The sequence below is a fragment of the Urocampus carinirostris genome, chromosome 3 (genome assembly GCF_059441175.1).
Source record: "Urocampus carinirostris isolate Australia breed hairy pipefish chromosome 3, RoL_Ucar_1.0, whole genome shotgun sequence".
NCBI lineage: Eukaryota > Metazoa > Chordata > Actinopteri > Syngnathiformes > Syngnathidae > Urocampus > Urocampus carinirostris.
In genome coordinates, this window is record NC_142351.1 from 45,532,797 (window position 1) to 45,544,959 (window position 12,163).

The 12,163-nt window shown below is 39.2% G+C and overlaps 1 protein-coding gene across 14 annotated transcripts in view; it reads left to right on the forward strand.

Moving 5' to 3' along the window:
- chl1a (cell adhesion molecule L1-like a) overlaps window positions 1-12,163 on the forward strand; it is a 100,842-nt gene that overhangs the window by 54,553 nt on the left and 34,126 nt on the right. For all 14 annotated transcript variants that reach the window (XM_088332034.1, XM_088332038.1, XM_088332041.1 and 11 more), the window contains one exon: window positions 5,469-5,651. In XM_088332034.1, coding sequence (XP_088188160.1) covers window positions 5,469-5,651 — 183 coding nt within the window. The remainder of the gene's footprint in view (window positions 1-5,468; window positions 5,652-12,163) is intronic.

Below are 12,163 nucleotides of genomic sequence, written 5' to 3' on the forward strand. Positions count from 1 at the left end.
GAAGCCAGTATACGTCCAGGCCCGTCTACAGCCTTTGGACGATCCAGACTGGGAGAATGTGTTATAGTCAGATGAAACCAAAATATAATATTGTGTAGAAACACAGGTTCTTGTGTTTTATAGGAGAAAGAATACTGTATTTAATTCAAAGAACACCATACTCACTGTGAAACATGGGGATGGAAACATCATGCTTTGGGGCTGTTTTTCTGCAAAGGGATGACTATGACTGATTTGTGCCTGACTGAATGTCGCCATGTATCAAAAGATTTTGAGTGACAATCTCCTTCCAGCAGCAAGGGCATTGAAGATGAGATGCGGCGTGGTTTTAGCATGACAATGATCTCAAACACAAAGCTGGGGCAAGAAACGCGTAGCTTTATAAAAAACATTTAAAGGTCCTGCAGTGGCCTGGCCAGTGTCCATATCTCAACCCCATACAAAATCTGTGGAGGGAGTTAAAAGTCAGTGTTGCCCAACGACAGCCCCAAAACATCACTGCTTTAGAGGAGATCTGCAGGAGGAATGAGCCTAACTACCAGCAACAATGTGTGAGAAGCTTGTGTGAAGAGTTACAGAGAACATAGCACTCTGTTATTGCCAACCAAAAGTACAAAACAAAGTATTGATGAGATGAACTTTTGGTATTGACCAAATACTTATTTTCCACCATGATTTGCAAATAAATTATATAAAAATTAAACAATGTGATTTTCTGTTTGTTCTTTTCTACATTTTGTCTCTCACGGTAGAGGTTTACCCATGTTGACAACCACAGCCCCCTCTAATATTTAATATCATGTAAGAGAACTTGCACAATTGGTCGTTGACTAAATACGCAATTTGCCCCATAAAGTAGTCAAGTCGAGTCATGTTTATTCGTATAGCCCTTAATCACAAAGAATCTCAAAGGGCTGCACAGACCACAGATTATTGCAAACTACAGACTAATATTACACCATTCCCTAATACTAACAAAATGTGTTTTTGTGTCCACAACAAAAAAAAAACATGCAGAAATAAGACAATCACGCTATAAAATTACTTCGAAACTAAATATCAAATATACTGACTAAACTCAGAGACCTAATACATTATTTTGCTCAGAAATACTAAGGAAATCCGACTGCAGGAACACTACAAAATACGGAAAAAAAATGCAACTTCCAGTTATAATACAAAACTTAATTAAAAATGTAGTGTGTAACAAAATGACCTAAATTCATATTCTGCTTTAATTTTGAGCGTTTTAAAACCAGTTTGATGAAACTAATCTGTTTAAAAAACAAAAATCTAGCAGCCTTGTCATCCTGGAAGGGGGGTTACCTCATGTGCGGGTCCCTTCTCAAGGTTTCTTCAGTTTCCTCATCTTGAGGTGTTTGTGTTTTTCCTTGCCCTCATGTAGGTTTTAGATCAAGGGATTGTGTAATAATAGTCTGTGGTTTGCAATAATAATTGCTTTAAATTAGCGACTACCACATTGTTAGATAGAGATCACGAATACAGTATTTACTAAGGCACCAATAATCCGTGGTCTGTGCAGCCCTTTGAGCTTCCTTGTGATAAAGGGATTTGACTAGAAATATAATTTGTATATGTCTGCATGTATGTTTATTCACAAATTAAAAAAGGGATAAGTCTCCAAGATCAGCCGTTTGGCCACACTTTTGAACTTAAGTAGTTGCCCACCCCTGTTTTGGCATGCATCAGGTCCAGGTCCCGATTCCATAGCTTAGAGATTTGATGCATTAACATGTGTATTTTATACCTTTAACAACAATTGACTGGCATATTGAAGTTTTTTTTAATAATTTAAATTGTATTTTTATGTCAAATGCCCTCCTTAATCATTGTTTTTGATTAAATTGTAAATACATGGAATCAGAGAAAGTCACTTGTGTGATTTGCATCTGTGGGTATGAAACACCAGATGGCAGTGTTGAGTTCTGAACTAAGCCCTTCCAACACCTTCAAAGAATGTCGATTCTTAAGTCTTCTAACGTTTCCCGTCCTCGGGGACTGAAGATTGTTTCCCCAAAACAATCATTCATGTGGAGGCGGCATTTGCACCGATGCCCTCTCTCATTTATGAGCTTTTCCCAAATGCATCAGACTTGCTAGTGAGTGAGTGAGTGAGGGGCTTTGCTTTTTACACTCTCATCGGTTAAGTTATGTCATAATCAGTGTTGGGATTTGAGAAGAATGCCATTATAATATTTTTTCGGTAATAGGGTAATCTGACCAATTATTTTTTCCGCCATGATAACACTGTTACCGTTAAAATGGTTTTCTGCTCTGCCCCGAGTTGTTTACTTCACGTCTCTTCTGATCATGTCACACTTTAAATTAGCGACGACCACATTGTTGGATAGAGATCACGAATACAGTATTTACTAAGGCACCAAAAGAAAAGGTCAATGAGGGCTGAGTCTCCGGAAATGTGAGCCCTATGTTTAAAAGCAGCAGTGCTGTTGTTATGTTGTTATTATGTTGTTAGCTCTTGGAATTGGATGACGGGAACGAGCTACTCACCAATTAAGAGCCGGTGCTCCTTGAGATAGTATTTTTCAGGGATTTTGTGCTATTGACTTTAAATTTGAGTAAAAAAGGTAAAATGTTTTTGTATTTTATCTTTTTCTTTGTAGATTTATAAATAGTTTAATCTGTTACCTGTGTTTTTAAGTGTTAACGTTCAAGTGTTAATTTTGCTTTATTTCCCCCCTTTTTAATCATTCGTAATAATACATTCTATTGGTATTGGTATTGTTTCAGGATGCAGGAGCTTTTACCGAATCACTGGGGCCTGGGCCAGGTTAACTTTAGGAACTACTGCTATGGAGTAAATCCCACTTTATATTGTTTTAAAATGACCCTTGTTTTGAACAAAATACTTGAAGTACAATAGGCTATGTCTACTTGACCAGTTGTCTCAGGTTATGATAATTAGATTTATTTGATCAAATTGACTCTATATTGTTTACTGCTGATTGCTATTTTCTAATATTGTTTCGTGTTTATTTTTGCACTTAAAATGCAGGAAAAATCTCTTGATGGTGTGTTGCAAAATATATGACAAGGTTCAACTACTTCCTCTCTTTTCAACAGACTCCAATATTGCTCAGAAAATGTCAAATAATTTGACATACAAAAAATTAGTTTTTAAAGTAACGGTAAAAGTTACTTTCCCTGATAACTAGTTACTTTTATTATAGAACAATTCAGTTACTAACTCAGTTACTTTTTGAAAGAAGTAGTGAGTAACTATAACAAATTACTTTTTTTAAGAGTTATGTGCCCAACACTGGTCACACTATAATAGCACTAGATCTTTTTATATCTCAGCTTTAAATTAGCTGTGTGTTTAATGTTTTATGAGTACTGAAAAGAAACGTCTATGAGGGGCCATTTAAGTCAACCATACATTGATCTCATGTTAGGTCTTGGTCTCATGCATGCTCAACTCTCAGACAAACCCAGTCATACCCATTGAGAAACATGACAATACACTCCCATACAAACTACTTTACTGTCTCGCATACTAATATATTCGCATACACTTACTAGGCTTACTATTTTCTCACATATACTACTATACTCTCTCACATTCTATTCTACTGGGAGTAACTCGAGTTTGCTGTTGAACTGTACAGATCAGTGTGCATCGTCATGGTTACCAAAAGTTCCAAAGTAAAACCACACTGAGAGGTTATCATGACACTAGGTGTGAACACCCACTAACACTTTTATCGGTGTGTGAGAAAGAATAGTAAAGTGTGTAAGAGAGTATTATAGTGTGTGTGTGTGTGTGTGTGTGTGTGGTGGGGAGTATAATAGTGTTTGTGAGAATCTATAGTAGTGTGTATGTAGGAGTATAGTAGTATGTGAGTAAAAGCTAATAGTGTGTGGATAAGAGTATAGTAATCTGTGAGAGAGAGTGTAGTGGTGTGTGTATGAGAATATGATAGTATGTGTGACAGATTGTAGTTGTGTGTATGCGAGAGTATATAAATTTTTGTCCATGGGTAGGACTGTCTTTATTAGATTTGTTCTTGTGTGAGACTACAACCTTATACGTGAAAGAGAGTATGATTCATTTCTCAATTGGCTTCTCATGGATTTATCTTGGGCACTCGTAACACTTTCAAATATGCAGCTAATTTGTGGCTGGGATAGAGAGAGATTTAGTCGTATTTTATAATGACACATCTCAACTCATGATAATGTAAAAATCAAAGCCCCCCCCTCACTAGTAAGTCTTATCCACATACTACTAGATTTCATACACATACTACTATAGCCTTAAACACACACTATTATACTCCCCCACACAGACTTCTATTCTTTCTCACACCCCTTTAAAATTGCAATTGTTTTAGGGAGGTTTTGAGACCTAGTGTAACGATCACCTTACCTCTTTTTGTAGTTTTAATATGGGTACCCCTGGTAACCACAATGATGCACACTGGGCGGTGTTTATTGGTTGAACAGTTAGACGTCAAACTAGAGTTGCTCCCAACATAGTAGTAAAGGTGAAAGAATATAGTAGTATATGGGAGAGCACATAGTAGTATGTGTGTGACAGCATAATAGTTTGTGTATGAGAGTATAGTAATATGTTTAAGACTGGGTATAGTAGTGTGTGTATGAGAGTATAGTAATATATTTTAGAGAGTATAGTTGTGTGTGTATGATTGTATAGTAAAATGTCTATGAGTATAGCAGTGTGTGTATGAGAGTATAGTAGTATATCTGAGAGAATATAATTGTGTTTGATGTTGAATGTAAGAGCAAGTATGATTTACTTCTTTAACGGCTTTTCATTGAAATCCATCTTTGCATCTAAATTAGTGTAGGACTAACCTGATGGTGCCAATCTGTGCATGAAAGCTTCTAAAGCGACGTCGGCGAGCTGCTTTGGCTGAGGGACAACCCCCACCTGAATTTCAACATTGGCTTCCATGTTGCCCGCTGCACTTTGATCTATAATGCATGTTGGGTGATATGTTTGACTGTTCCTGATTGGCCTTGTATTCCCACTTCCCTGCACCGCCTACACTTTATGCAAATTTCCCCCTTTTTCTTCTACGTTTCATCGCGTTCCTCAAGTTTTGCTGCTTTGTTTGCACTCTTTTATCGTGCCATCGCTCCCTATTTGGCTTCTCCATCAACTCCCACTTGTTAAAAAGTGTCCCATCGCTGCTTTGCAGTTCTCTATATTCTGCATCACATCCCCCTTGACATCTTAATGTATTCCTGCTCAGCTTACCTGTCACGACATGTATCTGCAACATTTGCTTTCCGCATGAGTGAGCGTGACACCTATTCTACCTCTTCTTACCTCCGGGGCGTTGATCTTTATTTCAGTGTTGTCCCATTAACATAAAACAAGTGCTGCGAACATCTTGGACGGACGCTGTATCCTGCAGTACGCTTGAGCCACTTGAACTGACGTAACATTTTTCTTGTAGTTAATGAGACCACAAAGGAGGTGCTGGATTCCCGGAAAGTTAACATCACAGGGGCTGACACTACCCACTGGCAGCTGGAAGGATTAGAGCAAGGTAGCCTCTACCTCTTCCACCTCAGTGCATGCTCTCGGGCAGGGTGTGGACCTCCGCGGGCGAAGGAGAGCCGTACTGTCACACCTGCACGTGAGTACATATGAAAGACACTCATAAAAGTTGCATTGTTTTCCAATTCATATTTAGTCATAAATCAAGTCTCATTTATATGTATAGCCCTTAATCACAGAGAGTCACAAAGGGCTGTACAGGGCCACAATTATAGTACTTAGCACTTATCATGATCTTAAATCTACATGAGTAGAAGGAAAAATTAACAAACCTCAGCATGACAAAAAATGAGAAACATTGAGAAGGGACCACCCATGAGATAATCCCCCTTCCAGGACAACCAGGCTGCGATGTGTGTGGCGTGGGCACGGGTAGACAAAGACAAAGTCAACATCAAAAACTAATACAAACACCAACTGTAATGGTATAGTCGAAGCTTCCCATCTCAACCAGTCCTTCGATGCAGGAGTCTCTAGGTGATAGCAAGGATCAGGTCCAGCTGCTAGTCCTTTGACTCAGAAAATATGGATTGTGCAGCATACAGGCTCGCCCAGAACCGGAAAGTCAATTCTTAAAATGAGAAGGTGCCAGAGCAGGTCAGCTAAAATTGGGATAATATTATCAAACGTCCTTGTCTCAGTCAAGTTTCGCCTCACCAGCAGCATACTTTTGACATCAGAAGACCAGTGAGCAAGCAATACATTAGTCATCAAGACGAGATATAACAAACACCTGAATAATAATCCCAGCATCTAATGGAGACAGATTGAGCAAACAGTCACTATATTGTGGTGATGGAAAAAACGATTTAAGTAATACTTTTCACTTCTAACTGTAACGATAGATTAGAATCCAACATGAAACCAGAATTTGTTCATAGCGTCACTCTTGGTAAGATTACATATGTCAGGGTTCAGAGCAGTGTTCGAGAACAAGTCACGAACATGGGGTGGACAATCAGCCTATCTGTTTTTTCAGAATTTATATGTGTGTTAAGTGGAAATGAAGTGGATGAACCAGCTCGGTGGCCTTGGGGATATGGCGCCCGCCCCGAGACTGGGAGGTTGTGGTTCAAGCCTCGGCCGAGTCATACCGAAGACTTACACATTGGTACCTGTTGCCGCCCTGCTTGGCGTTCAGCATTAAGGGTTGGAATTGGGGGGTTTGGTCACCTAATGACTCCTAACACCTCAGTTGGGTTGAGCAAGGGGGCTGGGAATCCCCTCCTCTCCCAAAAAGAGTCAGAAATGACTCTAGCCACCTCCCATTAGGGATATATATATATATATATATATATATATATATATATATATATATATATATATGTATATCAAGTGGAAAAATAACAAGATGAGATAATCACTTTAAGAACATAGCAGTAGAGAATAACAACATTTTAAATACCTTACAGTACCTTTGAATCCATTTTAAAAATAAATATTTTGCTTTTGATCAGTTAAAATGTAGTGACATCAGACTCTTCCATATGTCAGAGTACAAAGACAACAACTACATTTGTAAATCCACAAAAGATTGCTAACCACAACCTGAGAAAGTAACAATTGTCATAGTGGGGTCAAATGCACTTCACACCGCGCTGAGACACCTGGACCGTCGGGGGAGCTACGGCAGAATGCTCTTTCTGGACTTCAGCTCAGCCTTCAATACCATTATCCCGGAGATCCTGGTGGAGAAACTCTCTCACCTAGGACTCTCTTCCTCCATCTACTGGATAATGGACTTCCTTTCAAACCGCCCATAGTCCATGAAACTCTGCAACCACGTCTCTCCTACCCTAACACTGGCTCCCACCAAGGATGTGTATTGAGCCCCCTGCTTTTCACCCTCTACACCTCCGACTGCTCACCGACCCACCTCACAAACACAATTGTTAAGTACACCGACAATACTACCTTGGTCTGCCTCATCTCTGAAGGGGACGAGGCGGCAGGGATGAGGTGGAGTCACTGACAACGTGGTGTTCGAAAAACCACCTCCTACTGAACACCACAAAAACAAAAGAACTCATACTGGACTTCAGGAGGAAAGGCAGGAACCCAGCACCACTTATTATAAAAGGAGACTGTGTAGCGAGAGTCCACTCTTTCAAATTCCTGGGTGTGCACATCTCCAATGACCTCTCCTAGTCTGCAAACACCAGAGCGGTGGTAGGGAAGGCCAGGCAGCGACTCCATTTCCTGAGAGTGCTCAGGAAAAAAACATCTGAAACAGCAGCTGTTGGTGTCCTTTTACAAAGCCACGGTGGAGAGCATTCTAACATACTGCATTATGGTGTGTCATGGGTGCACGGCAGCAGACAGGAAAACGCTTCAGAGGGTCATCAACACAGCCCAGAGAATTGTTGGTTGCTCTCTACCCAGTCTGGAGGACATTGCCTGCTCTCGCTACCTCAGCAGAGCAGAAAACATCATCAAGGACTTTTCTCACCCCGGCCACCACTTCTTTGACCTGCTGCCTTGCGGCAGACGCTACAGGTCACACAAAACAAAAACAAACGGACTCAGAGACAGTTTATTCCTCAGGGCCATTACCAGCCTTAACACACACCGCACAACAAACTGAAACTTTTGCAAACACACTAACTCATACAGATGTAAAATTGTATTCTTGCCCATGCTCACTTTGCACAATGTTGACTATTTTTTGCACATTGTTGCCTATTTTTGCACTACCGCATATTGCACTAATACGATCCCATAACTGTATGTAACATCCTTCTATTCTATTTCTATTCATTGTATGATTTGACTATGTTACATGTTCAAAACTGTGTAAAACACTGCTATCACTAAGCAACAGCATGGCAGAAAAGTTTTGCCACAAACTGCTTGGCGGAAAGTCCATTGAGTTGATTAGAGCATAAAATAAAAGAAAAAAGAAAAAAAGAAATATAACTCAATCCTGGACATAGTGGTGCATCGAAGTGGCTATTCAAAGCGATATCGCCAAGTTTTGAAAAGTAAACTGTTCTGAATTTATTTACGCACTGACAAAAATATAAAGGTATATTCTTTGTAATTCTACAGAACTGCAAAATACCCAATATTTTAATTATCAGTATTTTCACTGTCTCCACCAGAATTCCAACTGTAGAACATTAATAAGTAAAGAATATTTAGGGAAATGTGTTTTGGGCTCCTGCGCATAGAGTAAACGCCTGCTTGATTAGATAGGAATTATAACAAGTATAATAAAGCTTTCTGTTGACTTAATATCTAAATTCTTAACAGTCAAAGTTGTAAAAACTGAATGGGGGACACCTTATCAAACCTTCTAATGCTGCTGACCAGAATACATATTAGGGAGGGTTGGGGTTATTCAGGGGCACAATTCAAAAAACAACATCCAAACCTGCCTTTATTTAGGGAAAACAATGTATTATCTTTTACAGAACGTATATTTTACCTGATGTAACTGAGAATAATAAATAATTTCCCCAATGGTGCAATTGGCTGGCAACAAGTCCACGATGTACTCCGCCTCCCGGCCAAAGACGCCTGGGATACGCTCCAGCTCACCCACAACCCTAATGAGGACAAACACCATTGAAAATAGATGGTTGTAAAGGGGAACATGTCAGGAATGCATTATTACAACTGGAATGATCATAAGTAAGTCGCAAAAAAAAAATCCTGCAGGTCTTGTCAGACATTGTGATGAGCTATGCTAATCTCTGAAACATTAGGAATGGTAAACTATTTAATATAAAGTTCTTATACCAGTTTTGCTTGATGGTCATTTTGTTTTGAATTGGTGCTCTAGGTAGCTTAGTCATGTAGGGCTGCATTTAAAAAGACAAAAGTGTGTTGTTCAGCTTTGTGAAAGGAGAGACAGACAAAAACAAGACCAACATTTCTCCCACTGTTCCCAATTGGATAATAATAGCTGCATTAATGTTGGCAGTCTGTGGTTCAAATTGTGTAAAATTGGATAATAGTTTTAAACTCAAATGATTTGTTTACTACCGCCAGAAAACCAGTTTTTACAGCGATGCGTAAATTAAGTGGAAAAAACACACGACTAATTGTTTAAACATGGATTTTGATTTTGGCATGGTATTGTATCATTTTTTTATTATGGACAGTAAATAGAAAATGTTCTTTTTTAAACTTCTGCCAATAATTCCTGAGTTTTTATACATACTAGGCTCAACAGTACCTTTGTAACCAGGTTGAAACATATGTAGGTAGAAGGGGGAGGTTGGAGAGTTATTTATGCTCGGCATTGCAGTTTTTTGTTAGTGTAGCCTGAAAATGGTAAAAGTAAGAAAAGGCCTGTTTAAAATACAGTCCCAATGCCAAATGATGGAAAAAGATTAGTTAATTTAAGCACGTCGAACAATTGCACATACACCAATCATGAATGAGCTGCCTGAGGCTGCGATAATCACTTTAAGCCAGAACATAGCAGTAGAGAATAACAACATTTTAAATTCCATACAGTACCTTTAAATCCATTTTAAAAATAAATATTTTGCTTTTGATCAGTTAAAATGTAGTGACATCATACTCCTCCATACGTCAGAGTACAAGGACAACAACTACATTTGTAAATCCACAAAATATTTCTAACCACAACCTGAGAAAGTAACCATTGCCAATAAAAGGATCTAATAAGGTAACAGGCAACAAAAATAATGCATATGTATTGGAGTAGGATATAAATATTTATTATTTACAAATACTAACAACAATTAATAATTTGTAACTATCGTTTGCTTAAAACAGAATTTAGTTGAGAAAACCTTTGACAACCAAAACACAAACACACAACCAACTACACTCTCCTTTAGGTTCCACGTTTCATTTTCTTGTAAGTTGTGGGTGGTAGTCATTCAGTGAACTGAAATTATGTTTCTAAACATACAGGCCCAGTTCTATGGTTGAATCTTGTCTAAAGACATATATTAACTGACAATTTTAACAGAACTCATAAACATTCTATTCGTACCGTGTACTTTAACCCCGATGGCTTTATTCTTAAGGTGTAATCTAAATCAATTTCCTTCAAGATGCACTGTAATTTCAGCGCGGTTAGCGCGTCGGCAGCACACAACCCATTCAGAGTTTTGGATAACAAACTGTTGGTTTGGCATGTGGAAAATCTGATAGTAAAGGGAGATATTTGTCCTCTATTTAATAAAGCTTTCCATCACCTTTGTGGTGTTCCTTTGGGATCTTTGTTAGTGGAGGAGGCAGGTAGCTCAAAAGAGGGATGGTATGTAATAGTAAAAAGAGGTACACGGTTACAAACAAACAAGTAGTCACACCTGAGGCCTCTGCCTAGGACCCTTTTGTCAAGGTCGTGTACCAGCTCCTGATATCACGCGGATGCCAGACCGCCTGAAAAAAAAAAGGAGCCGAGGACTCCTTTCTGCCAGGACAGAGACCTTCTTACCAACCCCGCTTGGGCGCTTGAGGGTCCTTGGCCTTTCCCGCTGATGCAGAGACCAATAGGTCTGGGTAAACGTCACCTCCCTGCCAGGACAGGTACCTTCTCGTCACCGTTACAGGGAGCAGAAGTGAGCGAGGGATCTTCCCCGCTGCCAGAAGAGGAAACAGAAGCGGCCGAAGGACTTCCTTGCTACTTGGTCAAGAAACATCAGCAGCGCAGGCACTTTCTCTTAGCCGCTGGGACAGGAAAGAGGTGTGGCTTACAGACCCTGTATGCAAAAAAGGAAGAGATGAGATGGACGCTTACCGTTGGGTCCTTTGGTGGTCGGGCCATTACAATTGTCATCTTAGATGCCATATCAATGTCGTTTTTGCGGTCTTCCACTATCATGTCAGGTTTTGTTTTGTTTGGACTTTTTCTTGTGTTCTGACCACTTCTTTGTTTGTTACTTTGTGCATCCTTTTTTTTTTTTTAATTAAACACCATCCCTCTTTTTGAGAACACCCGCCTCTGTTTTGGCATCCCTGCATTTGTGTCCAGCCGCAAAACGTGATAATATTAGATTTTAATGTGTGTGAATAATGCGACTCAATTTATGTGTGAATGTTGGCCCAATTTGTGGGAGAGCGGATTCAGATTGTGGCACATTTATCAGGGTATCACAAAGCAATTCATTTGTCCACACACAGCTGTTTCAATCCACAACAGCGACTTTCCTTTCAACTTTGGGCATGGATCCTTAAGGCATTGGCAATAGAAACCACCCATGAATTTTGTGTTGATCAGTAAAAATGGCGCCTATTGGGGGAACAGATGTTTTTACTGTTATGTGTTCCAGCAGCTAACAACAAGGCACACACATTTCTAACAGTTGGTGGCTTATACTGTGTGTCCTGAGGAGAACCTTTTTTATGAAAAAATAATAATAATAATAATAAAACAACAATTATAATAGAGCTATACTATGGCATGCTCTCTCTCTCTCTCTCTCTCTCTCTCTCTCTCTCTCTCTCTCTCTCTCTCTCTCTCTCTCTCTCTTTTATTTTATTAGTTACGATGTATAAATATTGAAAAGGAAGCACAATCCTTTTTGTCATGAACTTCCACAGTGTTTTTTTTAATGTGGAGTCTTAAGGCTATTTTCATATAAAAAAACACAGCGGACAACATATAAT